The sequence below is a fragment of the Anarrhichthys ocellatus genome, unplaced genomic scaffold (genome assembly GCF_004355925.1).
Source record: "Anarrhichthys ocellatus isolate YVR2014 unplaced genomic scaffold, GSC_Weel_1.0 scaffold13, whole genome shotgun sequence".
NCBI classification, from domain to species: domain Eukaryota; kingdom Metazoa; phylum Chordata; class Actinopteri; order Perciformes; family Anarhichadidae; genus Anarrhichthys; species Anarrhichthys ocellatus.
Window position 1 is genome coordinate 662,156 of NW_022280043.1, and position 20,079 is coordinate 682,234.

The window sequence follows — 20,079 nt, forward strand, 5'->3', positions numbered from 1 at the left end:
TATGGATTTAGGTGACATGGTGACAGCTGAGCAGGTCAATCAGAGTGCTCAATTGGAAATAAACATTGATTGCTTGCACAAATGTATTGACACAAAAAACAGACTAACAGACCAACACAATTTAGCAGGCAGCAAATGTAAAAGATAACGAGACAATTTGCAGGATTCACTTCAAAATCCACACACTTATATTGCTGCTATAGGCTATCAAAACCATCTTAAATATTTAATCAGCCGAGCTACTGACAAGTACTTACATCACTCTTGTGGTTTAGTAAGGTCATTCAATATACAGAACAGTCAGTCCTCTAATTGAGCACCCGTAACACAAGCCTCAGGCCATGGTGAGTGGGAGTACCAGTACCTGAGGGTTGAAGGCAGGCAGCGATATGGCTCAACAAAGCGTTTCTCAATGAGCTGCAACAATGAGAGGTGTTCGGATTGGATTTGACTGGCATTGTTTGATCAGCTGCTGTGTGCCACGGCAAACAATAGGCATCCTTATTGGATACAAGTCGATAAGGATGCAGTGCGATGAAGTATTATTACATGCTGGAGCTAATTAAAGCACTTTGGCAAATGTTATCCCTTTGGGCAGGGTATGCATTGCGCAGGAAAACACTTCTTGCTTTGTGCACCAGTGCGCTTTGTCAAAGGGAACGTGCAGGGACGCACAGCGAGAGAGAGAGAGAGAGAGAGAGAGAGAGAGAGACCGCGCGCGAGCTAATCTGCTCTGTGCGCCTCATTACTAATTTGCCGTTCAGTTCTCGTGCGCTCCTGTGTACCTGCTCTGGAAATCTGTGACTTCTCCATGCGCCACAATCTCACCTGGACTTCTTTAGAAATGGATCTTCCTTCTAACGCTTTTAGTGATTTTAACGACTCGGTCTCCATAACTCCTCTCAATGTTACGTTCACCGAGGATCCGCTGCGCGTGTCCTCGAACAGCAACGACACCGACAAGTCTGCAGCCAGGGACACTACAAGTCTCATCATCGCCGTTTGTATCACGGCTCTCTACTCTCTCATCTGTGTGGTGGGACTGCTTGGAAACGTACTTGTAATGTACGGGGTGGTCAGGTAAGAAATAAATCATAAACTATTTAAAAGACTAAAGACTATAGTGGTGTTTTTAAACAATGTAAAATGTCAGAAAAAACTGTCGGCAATTTATGATGGTCCTTTGTATTTGCCCACAGTTTCAGTGTTCCGCTCTCTCACACACCCACTCACAAACACACACACACACACACACACACACACACACACGAGGGGGGTGGGGGTGCAATTAGTACCACAGCGACGACTGTAGTACTAATTAATGTATTGCAGATTCTGAGGATTCAAGTCATGTAGATGTGTCGTTGACCTAATGCATCTTAAATAACAAAGCAATATATAATATATATATATATATATATATATATATATATATATATATATATATATCTTCCCTCCTTTTAGAGCGTGTTGCTGCAGTTTAATTCAATAGGACCTACAGTCATATTGTGGACTAATGTGGATGAATCAATCTTTAAAACAGCTCAGATGCTCAGATGGCATTCAGAACTGAAAAGGAAGAAAAAAAAACAATCTCCTCTGTAAATCTGAAATAAAGGAGGAGTTTAAGAGGAGTTTTCAGCAGGAGTAAACTTGTTTTAAATGTCAAACAAAGTCACAGGACAGTATGTCATTAAAATGCATGTTGTTTCGTGAGGCTTGGATCTCTGTTCCTGTCTCCAGCTCCTGCTCACTTTCCCCAGGCCATGTACCCTCCTCTCAGTCCCCGGTCCTGCCATCCTCTAACTATCCAGTAGATGCCCTCAGACTCTCTTGCAGTCATGTTCACCTAACATCCTCTCCCCGCTAGACACATGTTTCCATTTGTTGGATTTCATGCCCACAACCTCACCTGCATTTCATTCACTCGCCAGCCACTCGCCACATAAGCTCACGCACCTTTGGTCCTTGTCAGATCAACAGCATGCCAATGCAGCTTCTTCTTTACTGCCTGTTTACCTGCTATCCTGCCTGCCGGTTACCTGTGTGTCAGACTGCTATTTTGACTTTTGATCACTGTCAGCTTAAGTAACAAAAAGTCATTTCATAGTATCTCAAAAAAGGTCATGAAAAGTAAAAATATAAAATGTCAAAAAATGCAATAAAAAGTCATAGTCAGAATACAGTATGTCGCAAAATGTCATAAAAATTTAAATATAGAATGTTAAATTAAATAAATATAAAGTCATTATATAGTATGTCCAAAACAAGTCATAGTATAATATGTCCCAAAAAGTCCTAAAAAGCTAAAATAAAGTATTTCGGAAAAAGTTTTTAAAAAGTCATACTAGTATGTCAAAAAAGTCATAAAAAGTAAAAAAAAAAGTCATGTATGTCAAAAGAAGTCATAGTATAAATAGTATGTCGGAAAATGTCATAAAAAGTAAATACTATGAAAAGTCATAGTGTCGAAAAAGCCATGAAAAGTACAAAAAAAAGAATCTTGAAAAAAGTCATAGCGTAGTGTGTCGAAAAAAGTCATAAAAAGTCATAATATAGTGTGTCAAAAAAAAATCATAGTATAGTATGTTGAAAAAGGTCAAAATATGGATGTCGAAAAAACTCACTGTGTATAGTGTGTGGAAAAAAGTCATAAAAACGTCAATCTATATTATGTCATCAAACTGTAAAAATGATGTGCAGTTTTATAGAGGCTTACATTCACTTCGGCCATGTGCCTTTAGTGTTGTGCCACAGAAACATTATGCGTTTAAATGTACTTTTTATTTTTAGTTCGATATGTTTATGGCGTAAATGGGCGATCATTGGTTTTAGAGCGGAAACACATCAGATTAAACAGTAAATGGGTTTCTCACTTTGAAACGTTATATTGATAGTCATTCATACTCAGCATCTTCTTTGTGACGCAGCAGAAGGCAACAACAGCTTGACTGTGAGTCAGAGTCAGTTAAAAGTTCTCCATGCTATTCCTCTAACCAACCAGGTACACCAAGATGAAGACCGCCACCAACATCTACATCTTCAACCTGGCTCTCGCTGACGCTCTCGCCACCAGCACCCTCCCCTTCCAGAGTGCCAAGTACCTGATGAGCACATGGCCCTTTGGGGAGGTACTGTGTAAAGTGGTCATCGCCATCGACTACTACAACATGTTCACCAGCATCTTCACGCTCACCATGATGAGCGTGGACCGCTACATCGCCGTTTGTCATCCGGTGAGAGCCCTGGACTTCCGCACTCCTGCCAAAGCCAAGCTCATCAACGTCTGCATCTGGATCCTCTCCTCCGCCATCGGAGTCCCCGTGATGATCATGGCTGTTACCAAGGTGACGGATACAGGTGGGAGATTTCTATTGTTGAAGAAAAAAAATCTGAAAATGACCATCACTTTGCAAAAACTTCACTTCTCAGCACAAGCCTTTTAGCTACTTTAGTGGCAAGTGTTGATTTCAGGGAGTGATCGGGCCGTAAAAGAGAACATTTGAGCTGGGTTATTAACTTGAATTAGCTTCTCCACATGGCCCGCTATTAAAATTCTAATTGTTTTAACTCCTCTAGGAAACACTTCTTGTGAACTCAGATTCCCCAAACCTGAGTGGTACTGGGACACAGTGATGAAAATCTGCGTGTTCATTTTTGCCTTTGTGGTTCCCGTCCTGGTCATCACCATCTGCTATGGTCTGATGATCCTGCGCCTCAAGAGTGTCCGTCTGCTCTCCGGCTCCAAAGAGAAGGACAGGAACATGCGACGGATCACCCGCATGGTCCTAGTGGTCGTGGCGGCCTTCATCGTCTGCTGGACTCCCATCCACATCTTCATCATTGTCAAGACCATGGTGAATATTGACCGCAAGAACCTCCTGGTGGTGGCCAGCTGGCATCTGTGCATCGCATTGGGATACACCAACAGCAGTCTCAACCCCGTGCTGTACGCCTTCTTGGATGAGAACTTCAAAAGGTGCTTCAGGGATTTCTGCCTGCCCTATCGCTCTGGCCTGGAGCAGAGCAGCTTCTCCAGAGCGCGTAACAGCACAAAGGAGCCTGTGTCTGTTTGTGCTCCTGCGACGACACAGAGACCACCGGCCTGACTAGGCATGGATCAGTGGGGGGGGGAGCAAGTTCAGGATGACCTCCAGACTGAGGACACACAGTTCTCCACCACAGGAGTCTGAGTCAGCAGATGTAGGCTTTTGACCAGCTATTATTGTAAATTATCGGTTGTGTTTTTGGTCTCATATAATGAAGCTTGTGAGACACAATTCTCTACGGATTGTCGTTCACAATGAGCACAAACATGCTTGTGTGTGTGCCTCTGCATAAGGATACGACTGCACACCTGTGGAGTGTGTATGAAGCACATGCATAATGCAACCCTATGAACAAACACACTTACAGTGCAGTCAGAAAGTATTGGTATAGTGGTGTGTTTTTCATTGTTTTGTCTGCACAATAATAAATAGGTGGTTAAAGTGCAGACTCTAAGCTTTAAGGCTGTTTGTAGGTCTTCACAAAATGATTGTATTGTCAGGCAGGACATAGATGGTAAACACACAGAGAAGGCCACCAAGAGGAATCTTTTCATGGCCAAACTGTGGCAAATGTATAATTGGCCGAGTCAGTCATGTGACCCCAATCCAAGAGCTCATGTGTTTCACTTGATGAAGACCAGACTGACTCCAAAAATTCCCTGTAGCAGCAAGAAGGATCAACAGGGAAGATACAGCTATCTGCTGTAGTGTGTGGGTCTCAGACTTTATCGTCAGCTCAATATCACAGATGATGACTTTGTGAAGAGTTTTGTTAGCTTGTAAAATTATTGTCTAGTCCCTAAAATTGTGGTACCATATAAAGGACGACAATAAGTTGATGTAACACCTTCAAATTAAACCTCTAACTGCTTTTCTGATCACTTGTGGGCAGAGGAAATAACCGTAAACATTGACATATAATCACCTTTAATTTGTATGACAGACAGTTCCTATTTACACATTTAGCCGTTACAGAGCAACACTGTCATACATTTTAAGTCTGTTTCTGGCTACTCGAAATAGGATAGTTGTATCCACTCTTCTTTTATCTGCGTTGGTCTATGCTACACTATGTTCACTTGCTAGTCGCTAACGGTGTCTTTCTGCTGTTTGGTGTTGTGTACAGTCACGTTTTGGTGAGAGTGAAAGTTATGGGCCCGAACACCAAAACAATAAACTGAAAGACGCGAAGAGAACTAATTACAGACGAAAGCCACACGCACAATCAAGAACAATCTTAAAGGAGGTTAATGAATGCTTATTACCATAGAGTCATGTTTCAGTGTCATTTTTTCCAAGTATCCCTCCGATACTTCATGACAGATCTTTGTGATAGACGCCTTTAATGACATGAAAATGCGGCCTACATGATTAAGCAGAGATGACTGAGGCTTCCAGCGTTTATTCACCATGAACATCAGTGTTCAGCTGACTCATTGTACTCCTCTAGCTGTTAGGCTGCTCTGTTTTCTGTTTCAACTGAGGCACTGAAGGGGAATGTCGCACTGCTGTTTCAACTCATAGTTGTGACTGAATGACCTCAAACTGGCATTGAGGCCAGTCTGAATCGTATCAAACGCATTAGCGAGGAACAAGAAGCCTCCTATACATATTACAGCTAATGGACAAGTTTCCACTGATGATCTTTGGACACACGCAGGATGAGATCAGAGCCGATGCCTCTCATCCTGCCACTGCAGCAATGCATATTTGTTTAAAGATGCATCTATTTATTAAGGATAAAGATAATATTGTTCTGTAACAGCATATTAAGTGGTAATGTGATTTGTTTTGTTTCAATGTGCTGTCAAGCTGTTGTATCATTAAGCTACACTTAATTAATTACTAAAATCAAATGTTATAGAGCCATGTATTTACACTAAGTGCTATAAATGTCAGGTGAAAGCGTGGAAGCTTCATGTCGCCTGTCACCATTGCTGTCGGTATATAGTTTGTAAATGTTTTCTGCAGTATGGTTGACAATATGATCAGCTGATTTTAAAATATGTACCGTAAAGCCTTATTCAGCATTATGTTCTTTTTGCAAAAAGTGAATTGTCTTGTTGAGGAAAATGCTTGATCTATAAATGTTTTCACATTTTGTGTTCCAGCAGATACAGTATATAAAGTACCGTATATTGTATAAGTGTAATAACTGTTTCAGTCTTTTGATAACATTTATACAATCGTCTTATGGAATAGCTTAAGTTGTATCTTGTAGGTGCTTTTTAAAGATATCGTTGTAAATAACTTTCAGTTTAAATCCACTATTTGGTTTTCTGTGCTTGTTACTACAGATGTTAACAGTTGAACTCTTTGTAAATGCAAGTGAAGCCTCTTGGGAGCGATGATGATGATGGGGCACAGGCACCTTTGACCTGGAAGCCCTTGTTGGTCAGAGGCAACAAGTCCCAGGTCCAAATAAGACACATCTTACGAAAGCACATTATGGAATAAGGCCGGGATGATATTGGAGTTTCTGGCGACCAGATACATTGGAGAATATACATAAATACACATACATGGAGAGTTAGCTAATTTCACAATGGATCAATAAAAAATACAGCTAGTAATATTGTATATTTCATGATTGTCAACAAATCCTTTGATTCATATCAATAATACTTTCTGACTTCCACAGCCTGCGGCTCTCAGCACCATGGCCATTGGTTCCTGAAGATGTCTATCTGAAAAAGAAACAACCCTTTTTTCAAAAGTTTGTTATTTTCTGAAAACAGATGTCCGCTGTAGTTTTTAAGGAAACTGTATTGAAACAAGAGTAAATGGCACATTTACTCTTGTTTCTCTTGTTTATTGATGACTCTAAATTGCCTGTAGGTGTGGAAGTGAGCGTGAATGGTTGTCTGTCTGTCTGTGTCGGCCCTGCGATAGTCTGGCAGCCTGTCCGGGCTGTACCCTGTCTTCGCCCAATGTCAGCTGGGATCGGCTCCAGTCCCCCTGTGACCCTTAAGTGGTTACGGATGATGGATAGAAGCAGCAGAGCAGTGTATGTGGACTAAAAATAAACTACAGTGCACATGTTCATTCTAACGAAGCAACATGTCATTTGTTGTCTTTTCACGCAATCTGTTGACAAGACAAATACAAGCCTTATCCTTTTAGCTGTTGCTAAAGCTACACAGGCCAAAGGCCCTGAGTGACACATATTCAGACTACCACCTTTATCCGTTTCTGTATCCTCATTTTTGAGGGAAAAAAAGGAATAAAATAAACCACTGTACTATTTTTTTTAAAGAATTAAGATTCTCATTGAATGTGGATTGTGTACTCTCGACTGCACGGGTCACACTGCAGTGCAAGTCAAGTGCAAAGATTAGTTAGCACTTAAATGACACACGCCAGTGAAGCCCACAGCAGATGTGTTGAAAATGACAAACTCATGTGGTGTTTTTGCATTTGTTATAACTGAAGATGTCTCAGAAAATGGAAACCTTGTTAAGAAGTCACCCTCAATTATCTTTCATATTCCTGTGGATGTTGAAGGACATCACCCAAATGATTTGAAAGAGAAACAGTCAGTTTCATATCTCAGAAGCTCCTATACAAAAAAAAACCCACATAGACTATTCAGACCCAGACATCATAGAACTCCCACCAGGACACCAACCAGATGGGGACATTGAAGATGTCCTGTGTGCTCCAGAGCATACAGTTTGTTCCCAATGAAATATACATGGCTCTGCCTATAGTTTTACTGCAGACAAATGAAACATTAACAAAATGAATAATTTAGTCAAACACCATAAGCTGGCTCCTGTCTTGGCTAGACTGCACACTGTTCTCTTTAAAGTGTGAATACGAACGTTTTATGCAACAGAGCAGTCAGTTCTATAACACTTACTATCATGTCTGAAAACTGTGTGACTTGGCCAGAAACAGCTCTGTTCTGGATTTTGAAGCCTAATGTTTCTTTTCTCTGAGCGCTTGATTGCAAATGCAACAGGTGTTGTGTTTGTGCACAGTTACACACAGAGAGAAGATAGACTCATTTCAGAGCAACACACAGATGATTAGATGCTCTCATACTGACCTTAAGTAATGGCACTCAAACAAAGAGAGGGAAAGAACAACAGAGAGGGAATCTAGCCCAAGCGTTCATAACAGTTAAAATACTTCTATTCCCTCGTTAGCATCAAAAGCTCAGAGCATCCAACAGCTTGTTTCCTGTTTCATCTGGCTGATTCTTGTTATGTGACTTCCCCTGCTCATTTGTCTGTGCGGGAGAAAAGATATCAACTGTAAGTGAGAGATTGGTTGCTTGGCCCTGATGGAACACAATTATCTTGTTTTGTAGCATGGATGAAAGTACTTGACTTGAGCGCCATTACAGCAAAAATATTGCAGCCACAAAAACCTTTCCACATTACAGATGTTCATGTGTCTCAACAGCAGACACCTATACCTATACGTAAGCGAGGCTATTCACACAACACAGCATCTTGGACTGACAACCTGTCAGTGCTGAGTGAAAAGCATTTAAACCCAAAACTAAAGAAGGAAAGAAAAGACACCTAAAAGAAGTAGCTATTTAGATGATGATTATGCTGAGATTCTGGTAATGGAAATGACAATTTGGTCCTGCTGCTTGGTGTGACAGAATCCTGCTGTGACACAGATAACATGGTTACTTGTGATGGTTGTTTACGAAATGCCAGAAGTGCAGAAGCTTTGAAGCAGTAGCAGTTTTACTGGATGTTTCACAAGGAGGCAGCTACTTTTGTTTCCCCTGCTGAGGGACAGTAACAGGGATTCAAACTGGGTGCCATCTGCCAGCTGAGAGTCATAGGGGCTGTATACTAATGATTGGGGTGCTGAACCTTATATTATATAGACTTAAAATGTATACAACTAGTTTAACTTATAAATAAAATTTTTTGGTTTATATATATATATATATATATATATATATATATATACACACACACACACACACACACCCACATCAACAAAGGTGATTTATGTGATCATACTTTACGTGGACCTCTGTGAGTAATTAGCACAGGATCAATATGACAGCGCCAGTAAATTACAAGATAATTCCATTAAACGAATGAGTCACACACCACGGCGATCATGAAAAGGGTTTGATAGCTGTTGTCATCTGATCAATGTAACAGACATGTAACCATGCATCAGATTAAGAGATTGGCCCACATGTTTACAAGCCCCTGCACATCTGTTGGTCCTCCGTGCAGCTCCTGAGAGGCCCTCAGCCCACTGGACAAAGAATCCAATCTATCAAAGCAATCTCTAGTAATTACAAATGTGGTCCTCAGGCGATGGAGTACCAGCAGCTTAACAGCAAGAGCGATGCTCGTTTGGTTTCCTGTGCAACACGCCCACAGAAATGCATATTTTCTCATTCTCCTATTAAACTTCAAAACAACGATTGTGCCATGGCAACAGTTGAGTATTTCACACATACAGTAGGCTACTTCATACATCTCTTAATGCACCAGTAACAGCCAGGGGCCATATACATGTCACCATATACAGACACACGGCAGGAAGTGTGACAGTATTGACATGAATAATTTGCTTGTTTTTCATGTTTTCACAAATGTTTCTAATAAAAGGTGCAGAGCAGCATTACTCAGATCTAACACTTGAGCCTCCATAGAGTGTATGCTAATTTCTACTGAGAAATTCAAGTTATTAAACAATAGGCAATATCTTACACATGTTTTATAATCTATACTGAATTTCTGTCAATTTAGGGAAGCAGCGATAGAATATTTACAAACAACAAGGCAGGTTGAACATAGTATTAAAATGATGTGTTATGTGTCTCGGTAGTAGAATTAAAGTAAAATTACAATGGCAAATACGCAAAAATATATAGATACACAAGTTGTTACTAAATATAGTAAATTAATATAAATGGTCTTCAATTTAAATTACAGGTTAATACAGTCAAGCTCTATTCATTTGTATATTACACCGCTTAGCAGTCCTTTTACAGACTTTAAACTAACTGCAAAATAAATATACATTTTTGTAAAAATATGTATATATAAATTAATATATACTAGATAATATATAATACAAGGATTTACAATATAACCAAGTGTTTCAGTTTGTGTACATAATATTTCATCATCATGAGAATTGTGTTAATCAACAGATATTCTAGTTTCAGTCACATTTAAGAAATCTAATTACATCATCAGAGAAAATGTGCCATAAACCATCTGGTGATTTTAAAGCCACTTTTATACTGTCCCAGTCATTCAATCAAAATCAATGACTTTTAAGTCGCCTTCTTCATATTTCTTAAACAAGACACATTTCTTATGTAAGGATGTACGTTTTTTTGTGGTTTAAGGCTGCATTCGCTTTCTCTCAATCCATCTGTTTTGATAAACAGGTTCCCACTGTGACGGACCACTGGATGAAAACAACCCTGAGCAAAGCTTCTCCAAAGCATTCAGATAATCACAAACTGTGGATTATTCTTTATTAAGACGTACTTGATAAACAGCACTCACAATTTGAAATGACAAGTTAATGAAGGAAGCAGCAGGGTGACTTAAGGGCTGCCACAGCCCAATCGTGACAAAGCTAAATGATGCAAAATGTGTTCTATTGTAAGATTATAATTGTGATAGCGCGATGCTGCAGCCAGTCACAAGCCCGTTACAGATGTCAAGTGTAAAGCACGCACAAAGAGTGTCGCCAGAACAAAAAAAGCTGATAAAAGCCTCGCGTACAGCTCGGAGTACGACAGACAATTGCGGTGAATAATGTGGCTCCGTCCATTACAAGGGTGAACGTGTGTCTGTTCCTAAGTCTCCTCGGTCTCCACTGTGATCAGTTTAACAAGAGGAAGATAGAATACACGTGGGCTCTTATAAGAGCCCACGTGTATTATGAAAAATCCCGTTATACTTTCTATGACTGAAAGGAATTAATCACAGGATGTCTTTGCTGAATTCATGTATGAATGTTTCTCTTCGTGCTGGATGAGAGGTTTTCCGTGTTTTAGGGCTTTATGAGACTTTCAATTCTCCACATGAACCTGTCAACAGATGTGAAAGATGGATGCTTTTAGCATCTTTTTCTTAAGGTAACATTTTTTTTCAAGAATTCAGATTTTTTTGTTTTGGAAGACTGGAAGTCCTCAAAGTGTGAACCAAAGGACAGAGATGCAACAGATGCATTGAATAGGTTAAAGAAATGTAACATGGTCTGGAGGTTTCTCAAAATAGTTTAAAACGATTGCTTAAAATGTAGGCACAATGAGTGACGGAAAGAAATGATGGATGCATGTCTTAAAACAAATTCTTACTAAATATGACATTGTGTATAGCAGTGTAGTATTTGCCTGAGGCTATTAACACCTTCACACTTTACATAACTGTCACTACAATATATAAAGAAAATAAAAGGCCGTTGTCTTCTTGGCAGAACATCTCACCATAAATGTGTAGCGCCCTTTCTCTGGTGTGATGAAGAAAGCTGCAATTCTTTTAATAGCCAGAACATTTGATGTTTTACACTAAAAAAGAAGAGTTAACATTGAATTGGCAGAACAGAAGCATTTGAAACGGTTAACAACAATCTCTCTTGCTTTTAAAACTCTTACAGCCGCTGTGCAACCATTACTGTTGAGCAGTGAGCCTGCACATGTATTTCTGACTAACAGTGGAGGAAAACAAACGGGGGAAGAGGTTCACTCAGACCAATTAACTGCTTATGAAAGATACTTCAGCATTTCAAAGCTTTTTGAGAAGCTTTCTGCCACAAGGGGTTTTTCAGGGCCTTTATACTTCATCATCCCTTTTGGTAATAGATGAAAGCAAGATGAGACGAGCAAGGACAATTTCACCCCAGATAAAACACAAAAAGCATGTAGCTTTGATGCATGTACTTGAGCCGTCATTTCCATCATTAAGTGTTTCTGATTTACATTAATGACTGTGTGTATGGAATGTGTTGTTGGCGTGCATTATAGACATAAAGTAGCTCGGGTGCAACTGCGCCAAAATGCTAGAAAGGAAACTTCTTAACCTCCGCCCACTAAGGTATTGCCAACACATTACGAGGCCATGTTGTCTTCCTCTACATTTTACTGCCAACTATTTTGTTGATTGATCAAGTCATTATTTTGTCTGTATGGACAAATGGTTAAAAATGTTCATCACAATTTCCCCGAACCAAAAGTGGCATTTTTGAAACGGTCTAAACTAAAAAGTGTATTAAGACAAAGATGAGCAACAAACACTGACATGGGAGAAACTCAAACCAGCAAATGTTTGATGTTTTTTGTGTGGAATTTAACTCAATCGATTATCAAAACGGCAACATTTGTGATGCCTTGGATAAGAAAGGGATTAAAATGTTATCTTTATTTTCAGACAGGAAAAGCAACAGAATGCAGGATGTACAGTATGACGCATTACCAAATGTCCAAATAGTCACAACAATTGCGTAGCCTCGGTAAAATGAACAGTAGTCTCACATAATAGACTCATTGAGTGTGAATGTCCTGCCTGAACCACGGTCTGTGGGATTATTGCTAAGAACAACATCATTAAAAAGACAAGTTGTTTGGGGAAGTCATTAAAAGGCTCGCACTCTCATTTCCTTTACGTACATGCAAACCATCACATTCACAAACATCTCAGTCATACTAATGACATTTAATGAAAATAATTCAAAGGGAACATCAAATACTCGATAAAAAAAATAATAATAAAAAAAAAAGAAAAAAGAATTGTCTCATTTGTCATGATCTATTGGACATCCATGAACATTTCGCTCACTAGGGAGCGAAGAGTTCATCAAAGGGCCCGAACCTCTCACACTCCCTCGGCTCAGGGCAGAAAGTCCCATCAACCCCCTCCCCAGATTTAGGCATCATGAAAAAAAGCCCCGCCTCCAAACATCAAAACACCCCCGTCTTTGATGGACATCAGCTCTCCTGCTTGTCTTTGACCAAAAGGGCTGTGTGCTGCCCTCCACTGGAGGCCATCAGTACTACACGGTTCTCCAGCTGCTTGCCGGTCATCTTCACGGGGCTCCACTCGTCGTCCTCCTCTCCTGTGCCGAGCTGCAGGTTGGTGCCCATGCCCCAGGCATACACCGACCCTGGAGGAAGCACAGCTAACAGTAAGTGGAATAAACATACTTCATTATCATCTTTTATTGGCTAGCGGTAGGAGATTCTCCATCTTCTGCTGCATTTGCTTCATTTCTCACCTTCTCTGGTGACGGCGTAGCTGACAGACGCCCCACATGTCAATCCACTGGCTGGCTCCATCCCGATCACTGGCGTGGGCTCACTCTTCTCTTCTGCCCCTTGGCCCAGACCAAGGCGGCCATATTCTGCTCTGCCCAGGCTATACACCTGTCCTAAAAGATGGAGAGAAAAGGGATCGATTTACTTATTTGTTTGTCAAAGTACTTTAGATTAAACCAGAGTTTTTACTCGTGTCGTTTGTGTTTTGATATACTGTAATGTATACCTGTAATTCTTGATATCTTGTATCTATTGCCTTGACCGGGTTTGGGTTATATTGTTGAATTACAGAAAAAGTAATCACTCTCAATATGAACAGACCTGAGTGGTGAAACATCAGTTCTATGTTACCTGTGCACTAAAAATCTGTCTTGATGGGATCACAAAATCTGATAAGCATACTTATATTTAATACAATGAGTTGGAACTTACCTTCAGCATCAAGGCAGAGTGTGTGGTGTTGTCCTCCAGAGAAATTCACCCAGTAGGTGGTGGAGTTTTTAAAGCATGACAGTTTTATTGGGACAAAACACATCTTGGTGTTTTTAGTGCCTGCATATAAAAAAAGTGCAATAATACATGAAACAAGCTCACAATGACGGATGCAATTACCTCAGAGCAGGAAGTGAGCAACTCACTCACAGTGAAGCAGTTAAAGTTGTAAAACAAATTTGATCAACCGACGTTCTCAAAGGACTAACCACTGATGTGCCATACTAACCCAGCTGGTGATAGTTGGAGAGACCAAACCCGTAAACAGGCCCCTCTTTTGACACAGCAAAGGTGAGGTATGCCCCACAGAAGGCATCTATGAAGTGAACTTTCCCTTTGATTTTTACCATTTGTGGTACCAGCAACCGGCCTGAAATCACAGGACATAGTCAGTCAGACCGCCACAGGAAAAATACACGAAACAGGAAAGAAATCATAAGTTGATGCTTTGTGCTTGCAGAAGCTTGTGTTACTCACTGAGGCCTTTCCTGCCTCCTCTGTCTGAGAAGTGCTCAGGCACTCTTCCCAGCTGCCCCTGCTCTGCAGTGCCTGATGTGTACAGATTCCCCGCCAGTGTAACCAGAACAAGGTGGTCGTTACCTATTAAAGTATTTAATTAAAATTAAACAGAAATAGTGTGTGCTGCATATTAACTTCTAACAAACAAAAACACGGCACTAAAGAGGGCTACTTCTTACCCGATGCAATTTTCACAACGGGTTCCGTCATGGGGACTTTGACTGGAGCGGTGCAGGTCTTCATGGGCTCCAGAAGACCTATAACACCATTGTTATCCTGGGGAAAAACAATGGCCAGCATGTTAATGGCTAAAACCCACAGATACACAGCTCAGGTTCAGGGTTATGAAAAGTATAGCAGTACCGCGCAGTAGAGCGGTAAATGGGACCTCTTTGGTCACCAACCTTCTAGGTTTGTTATGACATAAATGATACCTGATAATTAAAACTGGGAACATTGTTTCATCTACAGGTGACCAAATTCCCTCTTAGAGGCTTCCATCAACAACAGCGCTGGGTGAAGCAGCACACTTCCATTACCTAGTATTATTACCATTCTATTGTGAAATATGTCCCATATGTGAATATGTTGATGCCCATTAAGCAAAGCCAGAAATACCTTCTCTAATACAATAGTCCAATCACTATGCAGGTTTGCATTCAGACTGTGCTGACCGTAGTAAATGTATTGTGGTTTGTGTCCACAGATATCCGATGTTCATTTATGTGACAGTTGTTTGGTGTTCTTGAAGGCTAATCAAGCTAAACGAAAAGTAGTTCAAGAAACATTTGGTGGAGAAAGAGGAAACATCAAGTGGGAACGCAGATGGTAGGCAGAGGTAATAGAGATGTAATTGCCGTTGTGTCATCGAGTATTAATAATGAAAACCCATGTGCAACCTAGCGAGATGAAAGAGAGATGAAAACAATAAAGAATGCAAGACGAACGATCATCAAGCTATGTGTGAATGTCTTTACTTTTCTCTTTAAATGAGGAACAATGTGAAGCTACTTGTAATATGCTACAACGGTCAGAGATTTGGTCATGTAGCCACGAGAAGCTAAGATTACAGAACTCTGACAGATGGACATGGGAAAGCTCAGACTATGGAAATAACTTGTTACGCAGAGGCGGTTATGAAGTGATTATATCAAACAGGCATTACGATATTCTGTCATTTGCTCAAGTTCCAGTCAAGAGTAACCATGAACAGCTTCTAACGTCACTTTTATGTAGCAACAAACTTAAATTGGGCTGAAAGGAAAAGAGCCTGCCACTACACTACAATAACAATACAATACAATAAATAGGTTAAAAGAATCTGAATTTGGTATTAACGTTCTTGTCATTTCATCTGGAAACACTACAAATTGGTGAAATGCTCAAGTGAATTATTTGAGACTGCAAATACAGTACATTTGTGACATTCAGGTGTAAGTTGAACATGAGTACAGCACATTTCTACTAGTGCTCACACATTTTGTAGGAGAAGAGGATTTAAACAAGTTATAAAAGTCCCAACTTGATGTAGGGAAATCTCTCACTCACTCACTCACTCACTCACACTCACACACACACACACACGGCTGAAAGCAGCAAGTAACTAACCCTGAAGGAGCCCCATATGTACACTGTTCCATCCTCTGTGAGTGCAGCCGTGTGGCTGTCCCCTGCCGACACCTGGACCACCTTCTCCTCCAACGTCACCTTTCCTGGAACCATCTCAGACCCCTCCTCCGCTGTGTCCCGACCGAGGGCACCTTCGTCATTACAGCCAAAAGTGTAAACCTAAAAAAGAAGAAAGAAATAGTTTATCTGGGAAACTCAAGACGAGTTAAAATGTTAAAACACAGCCTTAGCATTAGCCATACAATAGACAGTTGCTTCCTTACATGGCCAGTCTCGCCGACACACACAGTGTGCATGCCTCCCGCAACCACTTGTACAATTTTCTCTGGCAGGGACAAGAGGGCTGGCTTTTTCCTCTCAATGGTGGTCTCTCCTAGGCCCAACTGGCCCACATCACCCTGGCCCAGAACAAGCACCTGACCCGCCTCCTTGCCATGACTCCTGTGGGAAACTGTTTATACAAATAAACAAAATGTCATATCAGTTGTTTAATTTGATCTTACATCTTATTAGCCTTACAAGGACAATCTTGACTGTGGCATGGAATAATAAATATGGGCAATTTGACATGAGGCAATTTGTTAAAACTGTGGTGCGACGTCCTTTTCTCTCATAAACATCTTAAGAGAACTTTGATTTGGTTCTTCAAGTTAGACATCTATGGTGTACATTTTATTTAAGTCTCATTGTCTAGTCCAGTTTCTTTTTTTTTTTTAAAGACGGTGATTTACCTTTCACTTTCTTGGGGTCTTTATCATCTTCAGCAATAGGCTCAGACTTCCTCTTGGTGGCAGTCTTTTTAGCAGGTGTGGCAGTCTTTTTAGCAGGCATGACAGCAACACGCAAGGACTTGGGGGAAAAACACAAGATTAAATCGGTATAATGATTTTCTATTGGTTAAAGTCACTGAGCTGTAGGTGAAAAAAACTCTAGATGAAAATGGTGTTTATCACAAGACATTGTATCACAATTACAAATGCAGAGCTTACTAGAGTTAGGTAGGTGTTGGTATCAACGTAGCAACAACTACACCTCTGATGTTAGACCGTATAAAGCAAAGATGAGCAGCAAAAATGCCTTAACTGCACATCCACTGATCACAAACACCACAAATGTGAAGTGAAGCGGTGGCTGCAAGCTGAAAGATATCAACTGGTATAAACTGTCACTTAAAGTGGCAAAATCCTTATCCTGGTGAAAACATGTCTGCACAAACAAAACGTTTAATCAGAGCTAATGCAATTAAATCTATCAAGAGAAAAGTAACATGAACCAACAATTGATTCAGTCATGTATCAAGCAAAAATGTTCCTTGCTGGTTCTAACAATTTTTCCTTTTTAAATCACTTTAAATTAAATACCCTTGGTGTTTTCAAATTTTGCTCGGGCAAAGCAAGTGCTTGGCTAACGCAATATTGGCATTTCTATAACTCACAAGCCTACTACTGGTAACCGCAATTGACCCACCATACACAATTGGTCCTTTATTTTGGTCCCAACATTAACCAGGAGGTGTTGGGCTTCAACAGCTGTCAGAAAGTCCCTTCAATGGCTGGCACAGTGTCAGATCATTTCACCCCACAGTTGTGCTTCCTCTACTTCTGCTCCCATGGTCTTGTGCAATGAGAGTCCACACAATACCTGCTACATGTTAAACTGGAGTCGAGCTTAGCTCTCAGTGACACCCATAGACTATGATAGCCACATCTAGAGAGTGCTGCCAGTGCTTTAACATTTAGCACAAGTTCTGAAAGAGCAGCGTGATCCAACACAGGCAGTAACTTAAGTTAACCATGTGTCCTTGCTAACATTTAGATGGCTAAATTACCGAGCTGTAGCCTACATGGCTGAGCTTCTGCCCTCTTGGTTATAAATACACATGACACAGTCGGTTACGAATACAGTTAGAATATAGGATGCAAGAGTCAAGTTTTCCACCAGGTAGAGAATCTCAGTTGGCATTACAGCATGCTAACTATAGCTAACTAGTCTACATGGCAAAGCAAACGTTCAGAGCTATGTGCTAGCTGGCGCGAGCTCGTTAGCACCGTTAGCAGGACGTTCTAGGATGAATGAACATAGTTTATTAACAGCGTAACGTTATCCATTGCTTAAGTAGTGTTTATTATTGGTGGTCTTTTCCAACTAGACAATTTAAGAGCTGATACTTTACTAACCTGTGATGTGTAACGTTAGTAGTTTGAAGTTTTTAGTTTGCCTATAAGTGAACGTGCGCAGCCTGTTCCCGGTCTAGAGTTGGACACGCACGACGTCACGTTGTGGAACCCCTGGCTCCTTAAAGAGACAGTACCACTCAAATCTGTAGTGGTGGAATCAAAATGTAGTGAGTGAAATCAAGTAGGTAACTTTTATAAACAATCATAAAAGTAAAAGTACTGCTTATGCAGGAGAATGTCCCCTGTTTTCACCATCATCCGTTTTGTATATCTTTTATGAAATGTATAATCCTTATTTTGAAGTAATGTTGTGTTCTATTAACATATATTAGGTTTAGAGAATATGGTCTAGTTTTAGTTCAGACATTGTTCACAGATAGATTTTTGTATTCTAGTTCATGTCTATCACTATAAACAAAACAGTCCTTTTTATGGTCAATTCAATGTGACGTTATGTCTCTGATAATCTGTGCATTTTTCCCAAACCATACATATTTAATGAATATTTTTCCTGTTTGTGTATTTCTTTTGCATGATCACCCAGTATGTGCCATGTGTTTTGTGATGCAATCTGATGTTTGTTTTTTTTCTGAATTTTTTTATTTAATCCATATGCTAGTGTTGTTTTGCAATCTGTACATATATTTTATATTCTTTTGTCAATATCTGGCCTTTATTTTACTGCTACAACAGTGCAACTTCCTAACCTTGCAGCATCACCTCATCACGAGATCTCTAACAAGATTTTGCCTTCACCGTTAACAGAATATACTGCATAAAGCCTTTATGATGTACAATCTAGAAAACCATATGCATTCCAAGTTTCCCATTCATTAAGCACGAGGCATCTAAAACTATCTCCAGGTTTCGCTCCTCAGACTCAGTCAAACGTACCGTACCATACCACAAGGTGTCGCTGCAGCCTTATATTTTCATTTTAGAGGTTCCCCCTAGCTCTGTGATAATCTGGTGACACAGGTGTACCCTGCCTTCTTCCAATGTAATTTGTGGTTCGGCTAAAAAATAATGGATTGATGAGAAATGCCTCTAAAAAAAAAAAAAGACGAACACACCAAAAAGTAAGACTGGTCAATTAATTAAAAAGCCAGGTGCAGAGTCATTGCACAGACGGTTCAAGGAATTGTAAGATTTTTAATTAGATCCAGATGTGACTATTTACAATAAAAAGAAAAATGTCAGTCCATACAATTCCACATTCAATTAAAAAGGAACTTAGTTTTTACAGAAAATGTACTCTTTCATATCTTCATTCCTGTAGCATTTAATCATAAACTAATATTCTGTGCTTAAAAAAATAGCAACCTATAATACTTTTATATTTAAAATTTCTTTTCAAATGAAAGGAAGACAGGATATACACAAGCATCAGTTAAACCTATATCAACCTGTACACAGCATAGAGAACTCTGTAAGCTACTGGCCAGACAACAATACAAGATAAAACACTTCTGCTTCTGTTTCAAAAGGTTCCAGCCAAAATGACTCCCTGTTGACCGTTTATACATTTTTAGATTATTTTTTTGATAAATCCCTGATCTACACGCACAGCAACTTACATTTCACTCTTAGTATAGACACTACTAGCACGACCTTATTCCAAATGGCTACAGAATGCATTGCATGTTTGATCTTTAAAGGGAAGTACAAAAACTCATAAAAAAAGTATAAATGAAGAGAGATTATCCAGATCCAATTACATTGGATTCTGTGTTGGCTCATGCAGTGGATTGCAGAAATTAGTGATATGAAAACCAGTATCCTATAGTCCGTTAGGCATTGGGTATGTTGGCACACATAAAAACCCCCAACAAGCCTCCTGACCGGCACCCTTTTTCTATATCTACATTGATGCTTAAATGGCCACCTCACATCACAACCATAAATACAGGCAAGCCAAAAAAAAAAAAAAAAAAAAAAAAAAAAAAAAAAA

At 40.0% G+C, this 20,079-nt stretch overlaps 2 protein-coding genes across 2 annotated transcripts; one reads left to right on the forward strand and one right to left on the reverse strand.

Moving 5' to 3' along the window:
• The first annotated feature begins 625 nt into the window (after positions 1–625).
• oprd1b (opioid receptor, delta 1b) lies at positions 626–7,096 on the forward strand. Its single transcript, XM_031853513.1, has 3 exons — positions 626–1,080; positions 3,005–3,360; positions 3,580–7,096. The coding sequence occupies exons 1-3, from the start codon at positions 812–814 to the stop codon at positions 4,107–4,109; spliced, it is 1,155 nt and encodes a 384-aa protein (XP_031709373.1). The 5' UTR covers positions 626–811; the 3' UTR covers positions 4,110–7,096.
• A 4,418-nt stretch (positions 7,097–11,514) lies between these two features.
• Positions 11,515–18,214, reverse strand: rcc1 (regulator of chromosome condensation 1). The gene is made up of 10 exons (XM_031852447.1): positions 18,129–18,214; positions 16,683–16,800; positions 16,215–16,402; positions 15,931–16,110; positions 14,502–14,598; positions 14,281–14,403; positions 14,033–14,173; positions 13,744–13,863; positions 13,272–13,424; positions 11,515–13,160 (listed from the first exon to the last, which is right to left on the reverse strand). Exons 2-10 carry the CDS (start codon positions 16,780–16,782, stop codon positions 12,985–12,987), a joined length of 1,278 nt encoding a protein of 425 aa, XP_031708307.1. The 5' UTR covers positions 16,783–16,800; positions 18,129–18,214; the 3' UTR covers positions 11,515–12,984.
• Between the last annotated feature and the right edge of the window lie 1,865 nt (positions 18,215–20,079).

Bases quoted from the DNA above. Each gene is read 5' to 3' on its own strand.
- oprd1b (XM_031853513.1), top strand. From the start codon at position 812: ATGCGCCACAATCTCACCTGGACTTCTTTAGAAATGGATCTTCCTTCT. The intron at 1,081-3,004 runs GTAAGAAATAAA...CTAACCAACCAG, and splicing joins GTAATGTACGGGGTGGTCAG to GTACACCAAGATGAAGACCG. The intron at 3,361-3,579 runs GTGGGAGATTTC...TAACTCCTCTAG, and splicing joins TACCAAGGTGACGGATACAG to GAAACACTTCTTGTGAACTC.
- rcc1 (XM_031852447.1), bottom strand. From the start codon at position 16,782: ATGCCTGCTAAAAAGACTGCCACACCTGCTAAAAAGACTGCCACCAAG. The intron at 14,174-14,280 runs GTGAGTAACACA...CTGTGATTTCAG, and splicing joins AGGAGGCAGGAAAGGCCTCA to GCCGGTTGCTGGTACCACAA. The intron at 13,864-14,032 runs GTTAGTATGGCA...TTTTATATGCAG, and splicing joins CTCCAACTATCACCAGCTGG to GCACTAAAAACACCAAGATG.